At 37.3% G+C, this 26,824-nt stretch overlaps 1 protein-coding gene across 3 annotated transcripts in view; it reads right to left on the bottom strand.

Moving 5' to 3' along the window:
* The window catches only part of PRDM5 (PR/SET domain 5), an 88,089-nt gene that overhangs the window by 7,027 nt on the left and 54,238 nt on the right, over positions 1 to 26,824 (bottom strand). For all 3 annotated transcript variants that reach the window (XM_087724436.1, XM_087724434.1, XM_087724435.1), the window contains 3 exons: positions 25,485 to 25,578; positions 12,220 to 12,305; positions 6,736 to 6,840 (listed from right to left, as the gene is read on the bottom strand). In XM_087724436.1, the coding sequence (XP_087580562.1) occupies positions 6,736 to 6,840; positions 12,220 to 12,305; positions 25,485 to 25,578 (285 nt within the window). The remainder of the gene's footprint in view (positions 1 to 6,735; positions 6,841 to 12,219; positions 12,306 to 25,484; positions 25,579 to 26,824) is intronic.

Raw genomic sequence — 26,824 nt, 5'->3', positions numbered from 1 at the left:
TTTTATAGAGGCTGCCTTGGGCAGAGATTGTGAGAATGGTGCCCACTTCCAGAATGGCTCAAGATGGCTTCTGTAGGAAGGCTGCGCGTTGCATTTTCTGGGTCCTCTTTTGAAAAAACAATTGTTGGAGTAGGCCAGCAGAACAAGGCATGAGTTTGGGGAGGAGACCCAAAATGTGGGAACCAGTGAAAAACAAGCTATGCATAGGATACCTCGGACATGTTGCAGTGAGCGCCTGAGCCTGAACCAGACTTCCCAGGACCTCCGGCATCCTCTGAGGCACCCCATGCTCAGCTTAATGAGCCACATGATCACTTAATACTCAAACAAATAGAGCCTGTGGTCATTGAGCAAGGCAATCATGTGGATGTCTTGCTTAATGACCACAATCACTTACAACCATAATTACGGGCCTAATTGTGGTTGTAAATGAAGGACTGCCTGTATAAAATAAATGTATAAATATTAAGGCCGTTCTGCAATGCATAATTAGCAATTTTGCATAATGTAATTATGAATATGAGTAATGTCTGAAACATAAATACAAATACAGATGTGATTTCATTAGCCAAAAGCAATTATTGTATTCTTTAGTTCAATGGGATTTTTTTTGCTGATTCTGTAGCTCAGGGGTCCCCAACCCCAGGCCACAACCCACTACTTGGCCTTGAGCCTTTCGGAACTGGGCCATAGAAGTGCTCCAGAGGTCCATTTGTGTGAGCGGCAAGTGGGCATGCCTGCTGCTTGCACAAATGAAGCTCCATGCACATGCGTGCTTATCTGCCACACATACAGAACCATCCCCTCTCCCCAGCCGGTCCAAAAAGCCAAAATGTTTGAGGAAGTACAGGGACAGATTGATAGCCATGAATAAAATCTTATCCTCATCATCTATATCACTGAAACCTAGACTCCCATTTTCTTGCTTCTATAGTGATCCCAAAAGCCATTTATACCAGTGAGACTTGGAAGAGACTTGATGTCTTCCAACGAAGATACCTTCACCAAATCCTAAAGTTCACCATTTTGTCCAAATTTCTAAGGAATAAGTTCTCCAAGAGTTTCTCCTGCAGATTACATAACATTGTCACATGCAGAAGACTCCAACTCACACATCATAATCTCTGCATGGAGAACAATCGAATCCCCAAGATGGCAATGACATGGAACCCCCAGATGCCAAAGGACCAAAAGGATGCCCTTAAAATACATGGTGAAGAACATTCATAGAAGACTTAAAAGACTCCAAACATCACATGGGAAGAGGCTGAAGTATCCGCTCAAAACCAAAAAGGTTGGAGATCCCTTAATGTAGAGATATGCTAAATGGCATGGGAAAAATCTAAAGCTTAAAAAAATTAATTCAATAATAGATGACAGACCAATATATATTGCCTTCAGCTATGTATAGGTTCAGGAACAAGGCATATATTAATCTGTTAAGTATTAAGAATGTGTCATCTTCCCACTGTTGATATTCTTAATATAATCAAACGTACCATGTGAACCATACTGATTAAACACCTAAATGGAAACTCTTAAATTTCTCTTTCATTAAAATCATGAAATGTTAACTCCTACAATATACAATAAATATACATAAATATACAAACTTCAGTAAATATTACAGACAATCATTTTTGCATACACATGTATGCATGAACATCACAGATGCCTCATTTATTTTACTGGAAATCATTTATAAGAGTGCCATTCAACAGATGGGCTATGTGGCAAATTCTGCTACAAGTAAGCAGTTTTTAATACTTTCAATCACTCAGTGATGACAGTTTAACAATAATGCATTATCTTTTCAAAACACAAAGAATAAACTCTTTGTAGAGGCACCTATTCCTTATTGAGTGATAAATTCTTCTTAATATATTATGATTGTAACATTTCAAAAGCTTGCAAATAAATAAACTTTGCCAAGGTTAAAACAAAACAAAAAAGCAGTATAAAGATTCTGTAAAATCTTTTTACTACTAAAACTCATGTTTTTAACCTTACATTGGGTGAAACAATGCATCACAGGCCAACAGTTTTGATGATACTGCTTCTTGCTCTAACAGCTCTCTGAAATGCTTTGTTATATTCATTCCTGAGATCTTTGTCATTTTGTCTTTTCTTTTCTTCTTTATAATTTCCACAGTTTCCACTCAATCAAGGAACTACCAATAAAGACAAACAAGCTAATCATTAAAAAAAGCCATCAAGGAACCACCAAGGACATTCCCACTCACACTGACAGGGCAAGTCACTGGTATATAAAAATAAGAGCAAAACTTACCCCCTTCTAGCACTGATCATGTTACCTGGTTTGGTAATGAAATGTCTGCAAGAAAACCACCAAACTCCAAGAATACCAGGCATCTCTCAGAAAGTGATTCCTGATATTCTCATTGAAAACAGTGCATATATCCTCAAGATCATATTGCAAAAAATGGTTTGCTTTCTATTTTTGCTTTAGCTTAACTTGAAACCTTAACATGATCAGTCCCTGATCTGTTCCACAGCCAGTCTGTACGGAACCATAGAGAGAGGTCAGAGAAAACCTCAGAGAAGACATCTTGAAGCCAGTAGGGGAAAAAAACACAGATGCGGAAAATATATTAAATATAAACTGAAAAAATATGAGAAATGGACTGGCTTCCCCTGATTCCATGGGATATAAGAGGTGGGGAAGAGAACCAGGGATAAGTTTGCAAGATTCTACTACTATAGCCTCTCAATAAAATATAGTTCTGATCTTCTTGTGAAGCTAGTTTCCTGTTTTGGTCTATTTTGCAGGGCTGACATAGCCTTTGGCCATGTCTTTATTGTTATGACTGAAATCTTTCACTAATTCTACTGATAATTTAGTTAATTTGCTATCTGTGTACTCTTATCGGATTGTGTATATGTATGGATATATTGTTTTGGTCAATGAATGATTGTTTAGAAATGAAGCAATCATTGGATTAGCAAAAAATAAGGGATTATTCTGCTTCATTTTGGTTCCCTAGACCATCCACTCCAACTATGTTTTCTTCTTTAATGTTTCCAACTTCAGCATTCTAATCTCCAAAAATAAGTAGCTCGTCTTCTTTACACGTAGACTTTATTTGAACTTCATCATAAAACTCATTAACCTTGTATTTTCCTGCATCATTTTCAGTATATTTCAACTCATGAATAACTAAAATGTTGATTCCTTTACTCATTCATTGTATTGAGTTTGCCCACACTCACACTTTCTATGTTCCATGTATCCATTATAATTCTGTCTTTGCATCTTTGTATTTTATTTTCATGCAAGATAAAAACCAGCAAATAGATGTCCCTAAGGGTTTAATCTATTAATGTCATTAGTATTCCAAAAATTCCTCTGCTATTCCTGAGTAGCATGTTGAGTGTCAGCCGATATGAAGGACTCATAATTGAGAACCATATTATCAAGCTTTTTGTGTTGTCTATTCATGTGGTGTTCTTAATAAAATTCAGGTGCCTTTTCCTGGACAAAATGAAATGATGCCTTTGCCAATGTCAATAAAATGGTCATACACTTCCAGTTTTTTCTTATATTGCTACAGATGTAACAAAGAATAGAAGTCACTTCTTTATATCTTATTTCTTTCTTTCCTATTTTCCTATTTTTATTCTACTTTTTGTTTTTCTTTCTATGCTATTTTAGTTTGTATTAACTTTTACTCTTCTTTTTAAAATGCTCAATAACATTATATATTTTTGAAAAGCTATTTGTAAGCATTGACTCTTGTATATGCACAACAAGCCTACCCCCCTTTAAAAAAACACTAGTTTTCTTCACTTTGGGTTTGTGTATGATACAATATTTACTTTGTCACTATTATTATTACTTCCACAAAATATCAAGCACATCATGGGCCTAAAAGATTGAGTAATCTAGTTAAATCCAATCCGTAATTGGATTGAAGAAATAATAGAATTACATTATCCTTGGACTATTCAAAGAAAGGGGGGGATGAATAACACAGTATGTTCAAATATCTTCTAAAATTCTGCTTTCTAGTAAAGGCCTTTTTACAAGGATTTTTCATGGACACAGCTTGACAGTAATTTCCTGCTCAACCAGAAGAAAACAAGGTTTTAAAAAACCAATACATGATGTAAACATTTTTCAAAATATATATCCCTGGCATGTTTACAGACTTCATACATGTAATTATGGACACCAACCTTTATAAAAATTGCTTAGGGGAAAAGACATAGGTTTTACAAATAATCCGAAAATGAAGGTTTATAAACCAGCTCATTTCAAAAGAGCAAACCAAATGCCTATTATATTTTATGGACTGGTATTTTATTGTCATTAAATAAGGTAACAGTGCAGTTGATAAATATTTCAATTGTAGTTTCCTTGCTGGGTGTCGGCTTCAATGAGAATGAAGTCTGGAAGGCACAAATTATGACTGGTTGCTCTCTGAATTATTATTTATATTTGAAAGATTAAGTTCTGTGAAATATATTGATTCTTGGCCATTACCTTAAGGCTCTATTTCAAGCTCTATTTCACTGAGGGCCACATCAGGGTTGTGTTTGACCTCAGGGGGGCAGGGGGGCTGGGGTGAGCATGGCCAGCTCGACATAATTAGTGTCGGGGGTGCCTGAGGTGGCGCTGTGCTAGTGAAAACGGGTTCCTGCAGCGTTTTTGACTGTGACGGCCTCTGAAACCCTCTGCCAGCGAAAACAGAGCTCGGGAGGGCTGCACAAAGTTCTCCTGAGCTCCATTTTTGCTGGCAGAGGCACCACCAGCCAATCCTTTGCTGTTTCCAGAGCGGCCGTGGGGGCCATATCTTGGCTTACCCCACAGTTCGGATCTGGGCCCCGGGAGTTTGACACCCCTACATTAAGAATATCCTTCTTATCAGATAGATCATTTGCACTGATTTGGTCAGAAGCATCTGCTGGAGGGAGGGGGTTTAAGAGAATGTTGAACTTGAACCCAGAGATGGAGAGTATAAATTCCACTACTTCACATATGCATTGTGATGTCCTATGCAGATATAATGTAAAAGTAATAGATCATAATACTATTTCATTGTTTTGATAAAAGCAGGAGACTCTGCAGATGCCTCTTATTTGGAAAAAGGTTTATAAACCCCAGTCAGCCACTCCCTGAATGAAGTTAATTTAACTCTCTATGGGATTAGCCTCTTTAGATTAAAGCTAGTATTCTCAAAGTACCCAACTGAGCCCAATACCTCCTTGAAGTTTCTCTAAGATGCTTACCATCCCTTTCTTGACCCCCTTAAATATGTTGTGGAATAAAGGTTCAAAATATTTTCTTTGATAGAGTATTTCATGGAGCTTTATTTATAATGAATAATAATATTAGTAAAAGCATGTGTGCTACAGTGCTTTGCAGTGACTTTCTTTAACCCGTGTGCAAGATTCTGATAGACTTGAGACCCAGTTTTTCAGCTCTAATATAAAAAAGCAGACAAGATAATGAGCCAAATTAATGGTATAAAATGTATGTACCTTTATGTACATTAAATTTCTGAAGACTCTGTGATGCTCTGAATAGTGCTTTTGAGAAAGGAAAAATGGTTTCCACAGGAAGTAAGAACTGAACAGGATGTATAAGGAAACCACCCATAAGAAAATGTTGAAAATTGATTTATTTTTATAAATGCATACATATGTATTGGTGCTGGCTTGTACTCATTTTGTTTTTTAAATAACACTAAGATTAAGAACTAAGTCTATTATCTATCTATCATCTATCTATCTATCTATCTATCTATCTATCTATCTATCTATCTATCTATCTATCTATCTATCTATCTATATTTATCACCTAGCTATTATCCTAATAAAGTGGTCGATCATAATAGCTGTAAAACATCAAAAAATACTGTTATTTTTTGTTACAAAAGATTAAAAATGCTCCAAGATAATAAAACAGTGCACGCACGCACATGCACACACACACACACGATATGGTAATATGAATTTTTATTTGAAAATGAAAGAATTTTTATTCAAGTTTTAAAATATTTAAAAATCTCTGATAAAACAGCTGATAAGAGTAGAGTTAGATATAGCTGTTCAAGTTCTTTGAAATAAGTTATACAAGTCCAGCCCTGTGCACACTTACCTGGGAGCAGATCAACAAGAACCAGTAAATGTTCTGAATGGGCAAACACAAGAATACTACTATATATTTCATATCTATTGCAAAATAATAACTTTCTGTTCAGATTCACCCAACTCTTACACTGCAACTTATATTCAATACAAAGTGAGATCTGTTTCAAATAAACTAAACTATCCACTTTCCATTTACTATGGTGCAAACAATATTTTAGGGAAGATTGCCATAAAGTAAGTATACTGTATGTACAGACTGTCCACAGCATAACAAAAACAAACCTTGAGCTAACATAATTAACCTCTTAATGATCAAAAAAGGACTGCAAAATCACTTTATGGAACAATAGCAAATGCTGCAGTTGCAGTGAAGTAATTAGCAGAAGAAAATCCTAATGCTTTACAACAGGGGTGTGCAACCTTGGCAACTTTAAACCTGGAGGACTTCAACTCCCAGAATTACAGAAGTTGAAGTCCACCAGGCTTAAAGTTGCCAAGGTTGAAGACTCCTGCTTTACAACTAAGAAGTCAGTATGTTTAGGATCCCCAACTTAAAGGGAAATCTTTTTGGGTTTCAATTGTAAATTAAACATAAGTATGTCAAAAGGAAACTTAACCCACATCACATTGGAATGGCTTCTCTCCTGTGTGGGTCCTCATGTGTTCATCCAGGCCACGTTTCTGACTGAAAGCCTTGTTGCACTCAGAGCATTGGTACGGCTTTTCCTGTAACACAGGAACAAGAGATGGAGTGGGAGTGAGCCAATGAAGAACACAAGCTGTTAACAGAGCAGGATTTCACACAGGATCATGCATCTTTATATCTCAGCTCCAAGAGACATATGTCAGAACAAAGCTAGTTAAAGTAATTCTTGAAAGATGAACTGAAAGTGGGTGGGAAAATTGTGGGTTGGTATCTGCCGTTTTAACATAGAGGTATTATTTTTCCCAGCCTTTTAGAAGCAGTGTTTTTGAGGGGAAGGATCTGTGTAGGTTTTTCATAACCCCTGCTACAAAACAACTAAATAACATGATATCTTAGGAAGCTTGATTTACAACATATTACAGATACATTTTGATCAAAGCCATTTTTAATCTTCTTAGCCATAAGACTAAGAATCATAAATACCTTCCTCAAATACATATTAAAAAAGGAAATATCAGTGCTTGTACATAGTGAAAAAGAATTGTGGAAAGTCTTTCAGACTGCAGATAGCCTTATGCAAATAATAACATATAATATCAATAATATTATGGAGAAAAATCACTCCATGATGTCTAATGCTGGTTTAAATTCATCAAGTCCATAACAAAAAGAATGATTCATACACAGAGCATGAAAATTACCCCCTGTGATCTCCAATGAGTCTTGCGAGTGGAACTCCTTTGCATGGTCAGCCTTCCTGTGAAATGTTTATCCACGTTTGTGTGTTTAAAGTATTTATTTCATTTTAATGAACAAACAAAATATGGCTCTTAGTCAGGAAACGTGTGGCTCCTGCCTTTTAAATCTTTATGACAGTGAGTTCTTTTGTGTGTGACTATGAATTGAAAAAATATTCCATGTCAGCCTCCTCTAATTTTTACAGAAGTACTGTATATGTCTCAGCATATGAAAAACAGGAATTCACAACACACCCTTAATTTGTTTTACATTGTATTTTATGAAAACCACATTCTTTATAAGCCCTCCAAAAATCCATTTTACCATATGCATGTGATGTTCAGTGGAAAGTTGAAAATAAACCAAAATAATTCCATATCGGAAAATGAACAAATATAAATAATTGTATAAAAAATCATAGCTATGCAATTGCTGATCATCACAAATATTTAACTTAGGGTTCTTGTGCTGTCATTCAAAGATGGTGTTAGGTTTATTCTCAATAATGATTTACCAGGTCAAAATAAATAACATTTGTAGGAGAAACTCCTTGAATAAAATAATGACTGCAGAGTACATTATCAATAGCTTACTCTTGTAAATACAGGCTTGATGGCTTAGCAGTTAAAGACGCTGAGCTTGTCAGCTGGAAAAATGACAGCCTGGGTTCGACATCCAAGCCTTCGACCAAAAGTGTTCCTTTCCAACCCCTGCCCATTTGGCAGTCCCAAGGTAAAGGGATCTAAGAGTGATAAGCAATCTAGGATGGTTGATTGCTTGAGAACACTTCCCACACCTCTTTAACTTCTCAACCTTTACATTTCTTTAAATTTCTTCTCTCTAATTTTAACTTTATTCTAACTCTGTTTTTAACTCTGTTTTTAATTTTTTTACATTGCCATATTTTTTTTAATTTGTAAACCTCCCAGGGTCACTAAGGTGAGATGGGCAGTGTATAAATTTGATAAATATATTGACATGGACAGCTACCATAATCTAATATATTTTTATGTCTTTGCATTCAATAAATGTAGTTATTATTTTCTTTGGAAGATGAAAATTACTTCTCTATTTTGATAGATATATACCATAAACAAATTGTAATTTACAAGCCCAGGAGCCCTTCAATGCCTGTAAAATCTTTTTCCTTAATTTTCCAAATGACTGTTGATAATTAAATCATTTCCTCCCTTACATTAGTTTTTTATTTATTTTAATTCCTTCAGTATTTTGCCTATCAAAATGGCAGTAACTGTATTTTCTCAAGCTGTTCCTATAGCTTTTATTTATGTTTTGTGCATATTTACTATAGCAGAGAACATATAACAACCTTTTTATACTATGAATGTACATTTTCCTGACAGTATCCCCTAACTAATCATAGAAATAGCACTATTATTTTTATTTCCCTGCTTTTTTTCTTCTGTGGAATGGTTTAGGAAAAGTCAAGCCTAAAAGTAAAACTTATTCCTCTGTTCTTACTTTGAAAAAGTTACAATTTTTATTTTGCATAGTGTATAAGCTTCTCAAGGAATCATTACAAATTTAAATCTTCATGGGTTTACATGTACGTATCCCACATCAAAAGTGTCCTGTATGGAGAAAATATAGTTGAGATGCTTATGAACTGTTCCTGAAGGAAGAGGGAAAGCTGGTTAAAGCAACAGGCAGATCTGACTTTGAAGAATCACACTCTAGAATCAGAACATGATAGGATCATACCTAACTGCTCCTATTTATTCACTTGTAGATTTTTTCCTGAGCTAGATCTTGACTGCGCATCCTCATAGAACATTGATGCTGTTGGATTGAAAGCAGAAGGCAGAGAAATAGACAAGCACCAAGTTATGTGGTAAGGTATTTTGCATAGCCATCAGCTTAGGTAGTATTGGTTTGAAATAGGTTAGCATCTGCAATCGGTGCTAAGAGCTTTCAGCTATGAAGGTCCATGTGAGTACTCTTAGCACTGAAACAATTACCCTGATGCCCAACATACAGCTTCTATGATCTGATACCACATTATGCTAGTCTGGGGATAAACTCCTTACAACATACTTTGCAGATTTCCAGGTTTAATCCCTAGAATATTTGGATTGAAACAATGTTATTTTTTGAAACCTAAAAAAACCACTGGCAGTCAGTATATATACTTAGCTAGATTAATAATATATGATTTGCTGTAAGGACTGCATTCTATTTCTATTTATCATCACATGGAAAATAGAAACTATATCAAATATGACTCTCTTTACACAATATGAAGATTATATTTATGAGATCACTGTTCCCCCCCCCTTGTCAGTTAAAAAGTGAGCTACCAAAATGTTAAAAATATCCCTAAATTGTTCCTTCCTTGAACTTTAACATTTAATGGGAATGAAAGATGCAGAAAAAATCCTGGTGAGAGTTTCATTTTTAGTGGGGAAGATGGGAAAGTCTAACGATTACTTTAGTAGATGTGGAAAAAAAGATTATAACCAACAGAATTTTTAATCTGTAAAATTAGACCTCAAAATATATATCTGACTTAAACCCACAGCATTACTAAAAGCAGTGACCATAATCTATATTTCAGTCAGAAGATATTGTAAAATGTTCTTTCTTGTAAAGGGATTGTTATTTAGCTATTAAACTAATGCACTCTGGATGACATATTTAATCTAATATCATTTGTCCGCTGGTGGTGGATGGACTGATCATTTTGATTTCTTCTGTCCAAAAGGCAAAGCATGCTGTAAACGCAAAGTTATGCTCTACATAACTTTGGCAATGGCCATTATGTGATAAATCAGTTTGTGCAGGGCTGCTTCTTGACTCAATATTGGAATAGCATCATGTAGAAGCTCAATTGCATACTGTGTTTTATCTTGGTTTGTAGAAAAACAAGTTTTCTGGAGGTTTTGGCCATAATTCCTTTTCAAGTTGCTGCCCCAACTTTCAGTCAAGATTCAAATTTTATGTAGAAATGTAACCCATGGCAAATGATGCTAACAGGTATCATCCACCATCAAATTTCCTAGTATTATTGGCATTACACATAGTAAAAAACGCTGCATCTTGTGTGTAATGGCAAAGTAAGTATATTGCATGGTATATGAGACAGGGGAGTATGTGCACTTGTGAACGGGTGTATGAATATTTGAATATGTACATGTAGTAGATTGTGTAGGATACCAGGACAAATTGTTATTCATTTACAGTTTGCATATTGAGATGAATTTGATTTCCTAAATTTATATTTGTTCATTTACCACCAGAGTCTTCCAACAGCCAGCCCACAACCATACAGCGTAGTCCCAGAGCGGCCGCTGCTGGAAGACTCGGCAGCAGATCTCCAGAGTTTGGAAGCTGGTTATGCTTAGAGTATGGTGGTAGCGGTAGCACGGTGGTGGCAGCGCCCTGGCCCTGCAGGGAGAGCTGGGCCAGGGCATGGTGAGGCTGGGAGGCATGTGAGCTGGGGGCAGAAAGGTGCTCGCACAACCTCTCTTTCCAGCTGTGCAGAGCGCCACGCGGCTTAGCGCCTTTGGGATATTACTGGGTCGGTGAGTGGCTCTCTGCCCAGCTGGAAAGGGAGGTTGCCAGGCGGCTGCTCGTGAGAGCAGCTGCCCGGCAACCCCCTGCTCCATCTGGGCACAGCACCACTCACCAACCTAGCACTATCCCAAAAGAGGCAAACAATGTAAGCGCCTTTGCCCCCATCCCCCCCAGTTCCTGCCGCTTGGCGTCTTCGGGATATCGCTAGGTTGGTGAATGGTGCTCTGTCTGGCTGGAGGGGAGGGTTGTCCAGGGGGCTTATTATCAGGGAAGGGTGTATATTTTTGCCCACAGGAAATAATAGCATGCCTTATTATCAGGACATGTCGTAGTTTTGGGCAACACAGTAGATTTGAAAGGTTGACAACTGTTCAAAGGATTTATACACAAATTATCCTGCTATCAGGAATTGAATTTATAACTATGGGTTTTTTTAATTGTTCATTTTTAAAAGGACTCCCACAAATCAACTGATTTGACATTCCACAGGAAATTTCCCATCACCTATCAATGCTACCACTACGAGCAGCACATTCAAATGTGGTGCAGACTACAGTACCGCAAGGCAACCTGCCCTTATGAATTATTGCATTCAGGAAGCCTTGTAGAGGCACATGGTGAAACATCTGCATAAAACATAGGTATTAGTGCTAAGTATTAAGCTCTCAAAACCTAAAGAACTCAACAGTAAGTTATTATGACTGTCCCTATTCCAAGAAATCCATAAAAACTATCTGCTTGTTCCTGCTTGGCCAAAGTAAAAAAAAAAAGTCCTTTCATTTTTCCCAATGATTGGGAAATAGAAACAATAAACCAGTGAAAATATTGGGGAAAATAGATCACTTGTTCAGATGAAACACCAAATTATATGTATTCATTAACAAAATGACACACCTAATTGGTACATTTCATTTACAATTCAAGCACAACAGTACAATATTATAGTTATTCTACATTCAGGATAATAAAACTGAATTTTTTAAAAAATACATGCTGATATCTCAACAGTGTCGTATTTATATAAAACAAGGATCTCACATTTGCTCAATTAGAGCAGTTTTATAAATTCATCCTCAGTTTAAATGTTTGAGTTCTCAATCTGCCTAGAAACATCATTTTCTTTTTCTTTCCCCCAGTTTTCTTTTAATGTGACAGATCAGGCAAAATCATTAAATGCTCCTACTTACTCTTGTATGGGTGCGGATGTGCATTTTTAATCCATCATTCTTGCTGAAAGCTTTGTCACAATAGGGACACTGATAAGGGCGTTCCCCTGAAAACAGTACAATCAGTCTGTTAATACCTTATGGCATACATAGGACTTTTCAGATGATTGCCCAAATAGGCAGTGATGAAGCCCTAAATTGCTTAGCTACAGCGTTATTGTTATGTTTTCAAACTGTTACTTGGGACTTACGTTGCCTAAAGAAAAAGAACATCAAAGTAGAACAGCATGTGCATTTTCCAAGAGACAGATCTTTCTGTGGGCCACTGTTCACACAAAGAAGGTCTTGTTAACAGTGGACTGCCAAATGCATGGGAAAGATCCAGCTGACTGGCACTATTTACATATGCATCTTGTGTTGCATAACTGCACCGTATTGAAATGGTTTTCATGGGACAGCTTTTGTATTGCGGGAGACCAGAGATGGAAGAATCCCAAGCTTTGAAGAAACTATCCAGGTAATCATAAACAGCACTAAATATGTTCAGTTGCCCACAATTGTGTTTGTTGCAATAGCCCAATGCAGCTACTTCCCTGGAAAAATAAAACAAAAGGACAACAATTCTGTCTTAACAAATAATTACTCCCTATTCTAGTAACAAGTTTAAATGTCTTTTATTGTTCTCAATTTGTAGGGTTTTTTACACATGCTTTTGCTTTTTGATATGCAGTGTTTGCTGGGATGGTATATGGACACCCATTAAAAATATATAGATCTATATATAGATCTTAAGTAAACCTAAATGTTTTTGGTGAACTTACAGTGCATTACTAATGATCCGCTTAATGAAAATGCAGATTATATGCAAGAAACATAACTAATGAAAAAGTCATGAAACAATGAAGAAGATGATATTCCATCTCGGGCTAGCAGTATTGTGTCAAAGATTGGACAAATAAGACAAAGGTTACAATAACTAAACTACTTATTTGGGGGATGAAAGTATTATGGGAAGGCCAGTATCTGAAGATAATGTATCTTGAAAACAGTAAAAAAACTATTAGCCCTACTATTCCTTTTCCACAAAGTGTGTACTATTTTAATAATGCTGATTTTAACTGACTTCTGGTATAAATATATTGCTCTGCTTAATATTATAAATCATAATAATTAATTCAACCATAAGTCAGACGTTTCTCCAGAATTGTACCCTATCTCCTAACATCTTCACAGCTGCTTTTATTCTGAGAATGCTGCTGGCCATCTACATCTTACTCATTCACTAAAGGAGGTAAACCGGTAAAGCATTTTATAAACTCTATTTTAATTATTTTTATTAGAAATAATTAGGCAGGTTATAAATTTGATTTTTTCTTTATGTGTTGAACAATTGTTAAGTAATTGAAAGTAACTATTATAAATTGAGTCCTATGGTTCTGTGTGGTGAATGAGATTAGTAAATCAGAGATTGGGATAAGAGAGAGTGAATTACAGCCTACAAAGATGAATGAATACATGCAAACAAACAAACAAGCAAACACACCTCTAGACGGTGTGATCCAATGAGTAATTGGTCTTAATAAATTAAGTTGGGCTGATGTGAAGATGTGTTTCATGCCAGAAGATCTATCGCAACTTCTGCTCAGGTTCTGCAGCGTAATGATGCAAAGATAGGAACAGGTATTTGGGTCATTTATCCAGTGGAAAATTAAGTCAACTCAAATATTATGCGAGTAGCAACATCTATGAAGAATTTTTAGCCACTATGCCACAAGCACAAGGGTGTTTATGTCAGTGTTTCTTAAAGTGTAGTTTTAGGAGCCCTGGAATCTCCCAAGGATCTCTTAGTGATCTCCAAATCAAAACAATTTACTAGCTTAGGTTGAAAAACAATATAGTAATTAAAACCCATCAAACAATCATGAGGAGCAGTATTGGTAGTGAATGTGTCAATTTGAATTTTTAATGTGGTAAATATCTGTAAATAGCCAATACAAGCAAAGGTCTTTTGGTGCAAGTTAGTATATTCTAGTATACTCTTGTCCAGCCCACAGACCAAATGTGACATTCAAAAGCTAGTAATGCAGTTCCATAATACAATAAAAATATAAATAAACAAAAGGATGTTTGCTATTAACTATATATAACAATTATATATGTGCCCCAACATAATTCCTCTTCATTCAAACCTCCTCAGAAAAGCCAACTGTAGAAAACCATTGTCTAGAGTCTAACGTGATAGCTAACATTCTATTTTCCTCTTTCAAACCAGTTCAGAACTACATGTATTCAAGATATGCCAAGATACATACTGTGTACTTCTGGCTGCTCAGTTTAATATTATTGCAATGATCTTGGTGTCCCTACATAATTTAATTACTTCAACAAATTGTATCCATGTGTCTCATTCAACTTAAAAAAATAAAATCAACTGAATTCTACTACTACTGAATAACATCTAATTTTTTTCTTTATAAATAAATGGAGTTAGTCTTACTATATCAAAGCTACAGAAATGTAGATGACCACAAGATGGGAACAAAAAACTTGTGATGAAATGATGGAATATTTGCATTGTAGTAAAATAAGGGATTATATAAAGAGATGTGGAGTTAAGAAGAGACAGGTTGAAGAGGAAGTCCATAAAAAGAAGGAAAGCCTATCTTTCTAAACAATATATTGTCACTTATAAATAAGTATAGACCTTTTTTGATGTATTTGTAACAGAAACAACTTTTCATATTGTTCACGAGATATGATGGTTAATAAATGTTCCAACTGATTAAAAACAACTGGTTCTCTAAGTAAATACATTAGAATTTAATACTCCTTCTCTTGCCAGCCATCTAAAATGCTATGCTGTAAAGGAAAGAACTAATCAAGAGAGAAAACAATTACAAAACAGAAGCAATAAGATTTTAAATTCTATCTGTTTCTCTCCAAAATAAATTTACAGTAGAAGAAATTATTCTATCTCTGGTCAAATAAAGCTGGGTTTGCTGCAGTTTCTACGATAAAAAAAAAACTAAAAAAAATAACACTGGAAAAAGACTGTTACTTTGAAAAGAACTATCAGACTTCTCCACACTTCACATTACAGCATATAGAGGTGAAGAAGGTCTCCGCCTGACATTCTTTGACCTCTAGAATTCCTCTGTAAGTTCTTACCCAAGAAACATTATTAAATAAATGAGAGAACAACCAGGCTAATTTAAAAAAAATACTTTAAATAAGAACAAATTTAGGGTTTTTTTCCTGGTGCTACTGAGTTGAAGGTATATAACTCCTAACACATACTCCATTCAGATTTTGAACTAAAAAACAAGTTGTTCTCCTGATTTAATGTTATAAAGCATTTAATTCACGCAGCAGTGACAGATGGGGCATACAGAAAATGGGGGGGGGGGCGTGGTACTACAGTACTGCATGCTAACCAGTATTGAGTTACTGCCAGTAGTTCTATCCTGACCAGCTGAAGGCTGACTCAGCCTTAAATGCTTCCAAGGTTGGTAAAGAGGACCCAGTTTGTTGGGAGCAATATGCTGACTTTGTAAATCGTTCAGAGAAGGCTATAAAACACTATGAAGTAGCTTATAAATTTAAGTGCTATTGCCAGGGCTATTGCTATTGCTATTTTGTAAAAGAAGAAGACAAAAAAGAAGAACTCTACCCTAATCCCATTCTTTCTTCTTGGACGTTTTGCTTTGTTTTACTTCAAGATAGCTTGACACAAATACAATCAAATCAAGAATAATATGGCCACACATAGAATAAGACAAAGCAATATAAAATAAAATTAGCCGATACAGTTAAGAGCTTAGGCCAAGGTTAGCAAAAAGAAGATTTTCTACTGTCCCTAAATGAATTAAATTTTAGAACTTTAGTTTTGATTGAGTTATTTTGGAGTATACACTATCTATTGGTACCCCTCAACCAGTGGTGGGTTCCGGATGCCGGTGCAATGGGGCTGGGTGTCCACCACATCAACATGCGCAGCACACACGCACACATGCGCAGCACGCACATGCGTGCTGCCCATGATGCTCCAATTGCTCAGTGGAGCATCACACAGGCGCCGTACGCTCTGTGCATGTGCGCAGCAGCCCCAAACAGCTCAAATAAATGTAAGGAGCACGGATGGGCCCTCTGGAGCACCGTACCGGAAGAGTATCTGGTGCTCCCAGCAGGTACCGGTACGCACGTACTGGGACATACCGGTTGTATCCCACCACTACCCTCACTAAGGGGTCCTCTATCCAGAAATCTGCTGCAACAGAAAGTTCCAGCACAATTCTGAAAAAAGATACAGCTGCTTTACAGAGTTACTGACATTGCTATGTGAGCATGCTTTCCTTCATTTCTTCACATTCAAAGTGCTAGAGGGGCCTGTTCTATCTCTCACTTGGAAAAAAATAGCGGGGGGGTCTTGTTATCTTGTTAAATCTTTTGCAGTGGTATTCTTCTGGAATATTCGACAAATGTTTCAACCATTTATCAAATTTCCCACTTATGTGTCCATTCCTCCTTCTCCTTCTCCTTCTCCTTTTCTGTCAGTAGACTTTGACCTATCATCTTGGGCTTTATTATCTATAGACTGAAATACCAAAAAGTGACAAGGCTTCAAGCTGGCATGTTTTGTTTTAAGTATTTTTTTTCATATTCACTTTCTTTACTACTTTCCTTCTCTAGGAGGAGTTCTTAAAACTCAAATGTTCAGGTTTTGTGTTAAACATCTTTCTGAAGAAGATGGCATTAAATTATTTTACTATATACCGTGTTTCCCCAAAAATAAGACAGTGTCTTATTTTATTTTGAGCCCTGAAATAAGCGCTTGGACTTATTTTTGGGAAGGTCTTATTATGTTTGAGGTACAGGAGGCGGCAAGCATGGTCACATCATGGCTGCTGCTATGTTGCAATATTTTCGGGGAGGTCTTATTTTCGTGGAAACAGGGTAATTTACATACGGTGTATTTGTTACATCAATTACTTATTTCAACCTAGACATAAATATACTGTAAACATGAAACAATTGCCAAATGGAGCTTCTCGGAAACATTTTAATACTTTGGGAATAGGGCCACTTGAAAAGACAAACACGATGGGGGAGGGAGAGCAAATAGCAATATGAATTGTTTCTTTCTTTCCTCCCACTGTCTTAGCCCATTAGCTCTAAATGTAAAGGTTTAGGCAAGCATTTTAACAAGGTCTGCAAGTTGTTCCAAATGCTCTGATTTATTAATTCCACATCTGTTTGAAACGTGACACTATCTCTCATGACCCCCAATGTCACTAAACCATGCTGTCATCCTTTGGACACTGCAGGAGCTATTTGGACTCAAATATTTAATTAATCCAGTTGACATTTTTATGTTGTTTGGTTTTTGCACTTCAAGAAAAATGTTTATTTAGAAAGGTTTGGAAACAACGGAGTGCTGACAGCCTAATTCTGAGACCTTCCCCATTCTTTTATACTTTGTTGATAGATAAGAGCCTTGTTTTAAACAACTGACTTAGTCTATTTTTAGCTATTAAAGAATATAGACTGGATCACAAGGTATTTTTCTGTTTATTAAAGGAAGGACACTTCATACCATCACAAACTCTGCTTTTGTCTCTCTGAATCAGTCTTATACAATTGAAAATAGCTTTTACGTTTCCCAGAAGCAAATTTCCATAGGCTGCTTTGAAGAAAAGCAAGAAAGTCCCATCCCACTGATTTTATTTTACTCACAGAAGGGAAGTTTGTACCTACTGCAATATAATTGTAGAGTTAAGAGACAGTGCTGGTAGCTAATTATAATAAATCTAAAGACTTGCTTTAGATTGTAAAACAGAAAGCTTCAACTATCAAAGTAGGTGGTTTTAATTAAATATAAGTTCATTTGTCTGAGCAAAAAAACTTAATCTTAATTGATGCATAGTTTGCATTTCAAGATTGCTATCTCATATTCTTGTATATTTTCCAGAATTGTAAGATTTGGACAATTCAGAAATTATATTTTAGAGTTAATTAATTAATTAATTAATCATATGGTGGGTGTATATATGTTTGTTTGTGTGTTTTTATATATTTCTTGAGTCATAATTATGTTTATTTTTAATCAACTTTGTTATTTTTTAAAAGTTATGAAATATAAAAAGGGAAAATTTGGTCGGTAATGAATCAAAAGGGGGGAACATATGCATAAAAATATGATATACATGTTGTAGTATTTATGCACTATGTTTACAGGCCCCAGAAAATAGGGCCCAGATCAGAAGTGGTATTCAGCAGGTTCTGACTAGTTCTGGAGAACAGGTAGCAGAAATTTTGAGTAGTTTGGAAAACTGGTAAATACCATCTCTGACTGGCCCCACCCCCATCTATTCTCTGCCTCCTGAGTCCCAACTGATTGGGAGGAAATGGGAATTTTGCAGTAACCTTCCCCTGGAGTGGGGAGGGAATGGAGATTTTACAGTGTCCTTCTGCTGCCACGCCCACTAAGTCACATCACGCCCACCAAGCCACACTCACAGAACCAGTAGTAAAAAATTTATTTAAGTTTATTTTAGTTTTAACAACTTTTAAAGTTAATTCTGATCTGTTAAACATTTCGGCATCTTAGATTATGGCTTTACAACCAGATTGTGGATTTGAATATTTGTCTACTCTTTGAAAAACAGAAGAGTACGAAGACATTAATTTCAATAGATTATCTTTCCAAGTCAACATTTTGGATAATAACTTTAAGCTCATTTCCAATATTAACACCAAGATGGACCAAAGTGCTTTGCAAGCCTTCTAATCTTTTAAAGTTAAAATGTGTTCAATTGTTTCATTTCCTCTGAGATGATCCATGTTATAATTTTGATATATAATTAAATAATAGAGACAGTTAAATATATTTTCTATAGGGGACTGTTCCGATATTGCTTCATTTCATCATGCCCAATTAATATTATTGCTGAAAGAAAAGAGCTGTATAATAAAAATCCTCAAATATCCTAAATCAGATTAAGGCAAAAAGAAAATCTTTGGTACTTTGGTACTCTAGCAAAAAGTCAACAATTCCAATTCCAATTGCAAAATTCACCTTATTTGCAAACTCAAGATAATTTTATTGGGCATGAGGTCATGAGAGGTGAGACTGACAAGAAGCCATCTGGATTGCACATTCAAAGCTTCCTGCCAGATGACCAATGCAGCAGTTCACAAAAGAAGTTGTAAGAGGGTTTTTCTAAGCAGAGATAGTGTGATCGATGACAACAGTGACTGGCAATCACAACAGGCAGCATGATTAAAGGAAAGCAAATAACATTGTAAACTATGAAGATACATTCAAAGAGATTAGAAAAGTCAATTACGCTAATGGAGCTTCTGTGACAATCATGAAGAAATTTGCTAAATAACATATGGTATATTTTTTAAGAAAAAGAGAGAAAGAAAAATAAGAAATGAACAATATCCTCTTCAATTTAGAAAATTGAGGATTCGTCAAACTTAGTTATTTTCATAGTTAAGTTTTTAAAAAGCATAAAATTGTAAACAAATGATTACAACCTACTACTGTACTCTATGTTGTGTGCATTTTAATTATACTATTGCTTAGCCCAGCTATCTAATAATTTCTTACATTGTTTATCCTAGAAATAGCAAGAGTATAGGTGATGTGGAATACAAAAAAAAAATGAGACATAACATTTGCTATTATAAAACAGGTCAGTGGAATAACATTCAAGTAAGGAATTTGTGATTATAAAATGACCAGTGGAAAATATAATAATGTTCAATTAATACAATATTTACATGCCCAATATCTGTATAAATAAAAATGTAAATGTTTGTTTGTTCAAAATCTTAAATCTCCGAAAGTTCTTCAACGATTGCTTTGAAATTTCAACACAACGTTGCATTCAAATATGAACGTGTTGTTATATACCTATATTATATAGATGTCACACCTGTGACAGGTAAAAACATGCTTTTTTGAAAACCAGCACCATCTGTTGGATGTAAAAGCAACACACGCTATACTAAATATTTCACAATTCCATTTCAATGTTTCCGATTGCATTGTTATATTGAGTTTTCATAGATTTCGATTTAGTTTCATTTTGATTTAATTATTTCGTGTGACATTGCGTTGGAATTAAGCTGTGTCGTTTACCATAGCGTTCATTTCGTGAGTATAGTATATTCGGAACAGTTTGGCCTCTCTCCAGCTTCGTCCCAACGGTCCCTTTATATGTGTGGCTGGGCTGCAGCCACACCCTTTCCCCTTTCCACCCCTCCTCCAACGAGTTTTGACCTTCCCCTCCCCTCTCTCCCCTCCCCTCCTGCCCGGCCTCTGCTATCTGCAGTGGGGCGATGCCTACGCCATCCCTCAGCCACCACTCCATGCCCTTAAGCCAGCCTCCCCCACCCAGCCCAGCGGAGCTCCAGAGGAGGCTGGCCGCATGCTCTCCACCCCCCTCACAGTGAGCCAGCTACGGCCCCGCCAAGGCGGCTCCTACAGGGGGCAGCGGTGGTGTCAGCCTAAGGCGCAGCAGGGCTGGGGTGGCCGCTGGGTGCCCCGTGAGGAAGCTGCTGCAGTGGCTGCTGCAGCGGTGGCAGCGTCTCTGGTTGGGACCGTGGCCCTGCAGGGGCTGCCTCATGTCCGCGTCGCCAGGGGTGACTCCTTCCTCCTCCTCCTCCTCCTCCTGCTCCTCAGGGGACACCGGCCACCTTTTCTCGCCGCTGCCGCTGAGCAAAACTGGGTTGGGGGCAGCAGCCTCCTCCTCCTCCTCCTCAGCCCGGCCAGGCCGGCACCTGAGGGAGGCGTTGTCGTTGGTGTCAGGCCTTCCTCCCACCAGCCCCAATGCAGCAGCAGCAGCCTGACTCAGCGGCGGAGGCGCGGGAGAGGAAGAAGATGGTGCAGCCCGTAATGCTGCCTCGATGGGCCAGCAGCAGCAGCAGCAGCAGCACTGGCTTGGAGGACTTCCTGCCTGGCCTGCTGACCCAGCCGGCTTCTGCCGCTGCCTCCATCTTGGTCTCCTCCTGCCCTCCTGGGGCACCTCCACCACAGAGCCTGCCGCTGCTCTCACAGGGAGGAGGCATTGGGGGCCGGCGGGCACCCAGTTGAAGAAGAAGTGTCTTCCAGATCACCAGCCTGACCCCGGCGCAGATCTCAGCTAGCCTCAGCTCCAACAACAGCATCGCCGAAGACACAGAGAGCTACGACAACCTGGATGAGTTGCACACCGAGGACTTCTCCTCCTCCAAGATCCTGGGCGTCTCGCTCTCCTGGGCCACTGACTTGGGGGAGCCCGAGCGCAGCTCCTCTGAGGAGATGCTCCTCTGAGGAGATGCTCAACAACTTCCTCCAACCAGCCTCACCCCGCCCAGCAGCCCCGAGGCCTGATAAACAGCAGTACCCACAGCCGCCCCACTACACCCACGGGGAACACCCCCAGCCTCCCTCCCACACTGGGGTTCCTCACCCATGTCCGGAGGGCCCCCATCCAGCCCATCGTTCCAGAGGCTGTGCATCGCAGGGAGCTTGGAAGGCGCCAGGCCAGGGCCTGCGGGAGCGTCCTCCATGGCAGCTCTTGCAGTGGCCACCGTGGCTCACTTCCATTCGAGGGCCACTTCTGCCGGGAGAGCCGTGGCCGGGACAGTGAGTGGCAGGGCCTGCCAGGTGGGCAAGACCCTCACGAACCTTGCCACTGCTGGCAACAGCATGACCCTGCCCGGAGGGAACCACCTTGGGAATGTTTCTTTCTTTGCATGCTTTTGGTAAATGTGCCTGGTCCAATGTATTTCCAGCAATTGAAAATTGTTTCTCACATGGACAATTATATGTTGCATGTTCTAGAGTCAGCAAACCAGACAATCTCTATATCTGCACAGGCAATGGAACAACAAAAAATATTGTATCCACAAACATTGTGAAATTAAACATATTAGAAACTTGTGCTTTCTCTTTTCTTTCTTTTCCATTTAACCAGACTGGGCCACAGCAATGCGTGGCCGGGTACAGCTAGTAAATAATATAAATCAATTCTAGCTAACTAATGAGTCTTAAATGATTTTTTTGGCTTAGAACAGTTTAGAAAGTGCAGGTATTAGATCTCAAGAATTTGCAGAGTACTGGTGTTTAGATGCATTAAAAAGAGGCATCAAGCGTGGGGGTGTAACACTGAAACCTGGGAGTACAGCAATAATGATATACTAAAATCAACTGTAAGGCAAACATGGTCCAGTTCAAGACTCACTAGTTACTATGGTATAAATCATATCGCTTGTTGAGAAAGACTTTAAAGAAATAAAGAGCAACGAAACTTGATGGGGCTAGGAATACACTTGAGACCCCAATCAAATGCATATTTATTTAAAAATCAAATATTTATTTTCATACTACCTGTTTAGATTAAGAGACAAAGTTGTATTTGGGATATAATCTAAAACAGTGTATGGTTACTCAAAACTATTAACAAAAGCATATTTCTATGTATATTTGAAAGAAAGAAATCAGTTGCACACATAAAGCATTAGAATATTTGATCCATATGAAGTGCAAGTTCTTTTTATAGTTTCTCCCAATCATCAAACTATTAGGTGTTGTTATTCATTTATCTAAAGAAGACACTGGTGATAAAGCAAGATTTTTTTTGACAGTATGAATCTCTCCCATCACTAGTTGCAAACTAACAGGAAGCTGACAGTTTCCTGAAACTTTACAGACACTTTTGAAGATTTAACTGTCATGGAGTGATAAATTAGACAATGATAAATAACCTGAATAGGTTAGGAATGCAGAAGTCATAAAGTTCTCTGGTTTGTTACAATGACAGCATTTTTATAGACGGCATACATTCCTAAAAAAAAATGAGGTAATATTACCTTTGGGTTTTTACTAAAGTAATAAGATCAGAAAAATATTTTATAGTATATAAAATTGTACTGTGACTAACTGAACTCAGTAATTCAACATTTTAATATCTATTGATTTTTACAGTTTTATAATATTGACATAGATTAGCTTTATGTAGAACATATGACAATTGACAAAGTTTAGTTCAGATTAAATGAAAGATTAACTTTTGCTTATTTTAGTTTTATTTGTTGAAGCTCATTATCTTTCTGACAATATAACTGTTTTTATGTATATTAGATTAGATCATCATCTTCTTTTAACAACTCCATAATCCCTTGTGGAAAGGAATCTGGGCAACTGAATGGAGTTTTAATGGCTAGATGCCCTTCCTGTTGCCAATGTGGAGTTTTGATCACCAGATATATTCTCAGTGTGCCCAGAGACAGAAATATCTGCTTCTACCTAGGATCAAAATCACAGCCTCCTGATTGTAAGGCAAGAGCTTCACCTTTAGGCCACCACACCACTCCAATTATTAGATTAGATCATTCCACCTTTATAAGTAATTCAAAGCAGCAAATATACATAATACTTCCCCCTCCTACATTCCCGTGAGGTGGGTTGGGCTAAAAGAGTGACTGCCCCCAGACACACAGCCTTATTTCATGCCTAAACCTGACTAGAACTCACAATCTTCTGGTTTCTAAACCAGCACCTTAACCAGCACCAAACTGAATGAATGAGTGAGTGAGTGAGTGAGTGAGTGAGTGAGTGAGTGAGTGAGTGAGTGAATATATTCTTTTGTATATCCAATGAAACATCCTTTTCTAATTCATTCTTTGGCCTGTTAATTGTAAATCCACTTTTGATACCATCTCTAGCTTTTGTTCTACTCTCCAACTATTTCATCTGTCATTTCTTCAATAACATCTTTTGGGCATGGTCTCTCTATTGAAGCATTATTATAGTTGATAATGTAGCTAATATTTTCACGTGTTTAGACAATAGAAGTCATTACTCAGGTTCTTTCTAGTGGAGATATTGCAGGAAATCCTAACCAATCATCTGGGATGCTTTAATTTTGAGTCATGCTCTAAGCAAGAGTTTGAATTCAATGGCTCCTCCCAAATATATGATTCTATAATTCTTTGAGTTTATGAAACTTCAAAGAGGGGAAAGAATGCTGACAAAATTTGAAGCAGTAGGGCAGTTTTTGACTGATTGGAAAAGAATTGCTTTTACTTGAAGTAGAAGATCAGTTTACTTACAATGAGCTGTGGTGACACAATGGTTAAAATGCTGTTGCTATGTTAACATAGTGAATTATCTATTTGAAATGGATAGTAGCAAAATAAAGGCTACTACTAGTGCAATAGAGTGTTGTAAGCATGACAGATTGTACCAGCATAGTGTATGCAAATATTTCACATTTACTTCTCAGTAATGTGGATCTAGACAGAATTAAAAAAGGATCAAACAAATGAACAGCTTTAATCTTAACAAGTGGTCATGTGATTTGAAACTGATTAAGACTTATCAAACATGTTATATCATTTTCCTACAATCCAAATTTATTATGTAAAACTGTTATAGAAAGACTATTTGTTAACAAACACTTTATATGTCATATGCCAATTCTTCCTCTTTTAAATTGGGACCCAACATTACTGAAACATTCAGCAGTTTGCCAATTACTAGAACAGTTAATCTGTGGTGAATATATTGACTTAGAATATCTATTTCATTCTGGAAATATTTCTGTGTTATGTACAATGACATTGGGATGCTGTAACAGTCATAACTGTGAAAAACACAAAAATGTCTGTCATTTTTTTCAGCGCCATTGTAAATTTGAATGGTCATTAAATTAATAGTTGTAAGTCGAGGACTACCTGCTACTTCAATACCCAATAAATCAGGGATGTCACACTCAAGGTTTGTGGGCTGGATCGGGCCTGTGGAGTGCTTAAAACTGGCCCACAGGGCCGGCCAAGAAATATCAAAGGACCAGCCTGTGGTGCCTTGGCCGGCCAAAATGGCTATGCAGAGGCCTCATGAGGCCCCCATGTGGCCAATTTTAAGGCCCCCAGCCTTCTGCAACACTCTGTTGGCCATGTGAGGCCCCCACACAGCCTGTTTTTGGCCTCCCTGGCCTCCAGCAGCACTCTGCCAGCCAAAAATGGGCAGAGTAGAGGTCCTGTGTGAAGTAGCCCCTGCTATTTCTCCAAAAATTGCTATTTTTCCTTCATTATTTTTGCACACACCGAACTGGTAGTAATGCCAGCAGCATTACCCTTGGACAAAATCTCATATTTGTGCATGAAAGACAAATGTGAAAGACATGAATTAATAACACAAAAGTACAAACCTCAAGTATAGTCTGATACAAAATAAGGAATTGGCTCAGTTCACGCTAGAAGAAGGGTAGTAATTATTGAGCATGCTGTACCTGTGTGACTTCGAATATGGACTCTCAGAGTTCCATTACTTGCAAACTTCTGCCCACAATATGGACAAATTTTCTCTTTTTCACCTGTGTGAGTCTATAAAGGAGAAATATAAATATTTAATTTGTTTACAAAAAGAAGCAAAATTAATTCTTTATTTTTAAATTTTATTCTTCCCAAAAATTTTAATCGTTCATCTACATCACAAGGTATGATATTAAATTTTGCTTTTAAAAGCTTTAAAAATTTAATAAGTTTCATCTTGCAACAACAATATAAAAATTCCTAAACCAATTTGACTTTTCCTTGAAAAATAAACTGTATCTATAATCCAACAAGTCTTTTATTGCATTTTGTTTCATAAAAATTAAATTAATGCTTACTGGGATGTTAAAATGTTTGTAGTATTTAAACATAAACCTTTCCTTTAATAACTACTTCCTTGACATTTTTTCCAACTTCTAAAATACTCTTTATTACTATATGATAACCATAGATTCTATAAACTAGCAGCACTAGGGCTTCTATTAGGGTGTATTCTTAAATCAATTTGAATTGGAAAACATATTTGTTCTCATATTTTTCACATGGTTTGTATAATCTTTTTCTTATATCCTTTTTAAACACATAATAACAAAATTAAAAAGGGGTACCTTTGAAAAATAAGTTAGAACCAAGCATAAGCAAAACATAAAGAAGGATCAATTCATAGTTCCATTTGAAGCATTCTATAACTGAACTGTGTATTAAATCCCATTCTGATCAAGAGCTTTAAGCAATTTTTATACAAAAGAAAACATTCAAAGCTTTTGCTAGATCTCTAGTGCAGCTGCTGCAACTCCATGTCAAACGTCCAGTGGATGCTGATCTAGGGGTGGTGCTCATCTCTGTTTCAAAGCCGAAGAGCCAGCACTGTCCGAAGACGTCTCCATGGTCATGTGGCCAGCATGACTAAATGCCAAATGTCCACGGAACGCTGTTACCCTCCCATCAAAGGTGGTTCCTATTTTTCTACTTGCATTTTTACATGCTGTCGAACTGCTAAATTGGCAGAAGCTGGATCAAGTAACGGGAGCTCACTCTGTTACACGGCACTAGGGATTCGAACTGCTGAACTGCCGACATTTCTGATCGATAAACTCAGTGTCTTAGCCACTACCACATTCCTTATGCTGACACACATATACATAGATTATTTCCACATGACTGGGCCCTATTAAAAGGGAAATATGCCAATTCACATGATCAGCAAGAGGAGTTGGTGTGTGACGATTTGGTAATATACAAATCAAGTTGTTTGAGCAAATAATAAAGGTTGCAAAAAGGTCCAAATTCAAGTAAC

The sequence above is a fragment of the Thamnophis sirtalis genome, unplaced genomic scaffold, assembly GCF_051295495.1.
Source record: "Thamnophis sirtalis isolate CommonGarterSnake01/CBP01778 unplaced genomic scaffold, rThaSir2_p1.2 scaffold_10, whole genome shotgun sequence".
In the NCBI taxonomy this organism is placed as follows: domain Eukaryota; kingdom Metazoa; phylum Chordata; class Lepidosauria; order Squamata; family Natricidae; genus Thamnophis; species Thamnophis sirtalis.
Note: the sequence above shows the minus strand (reverse complement) of the source record. Positions and strands in the feature narration are given on the sequence as shown.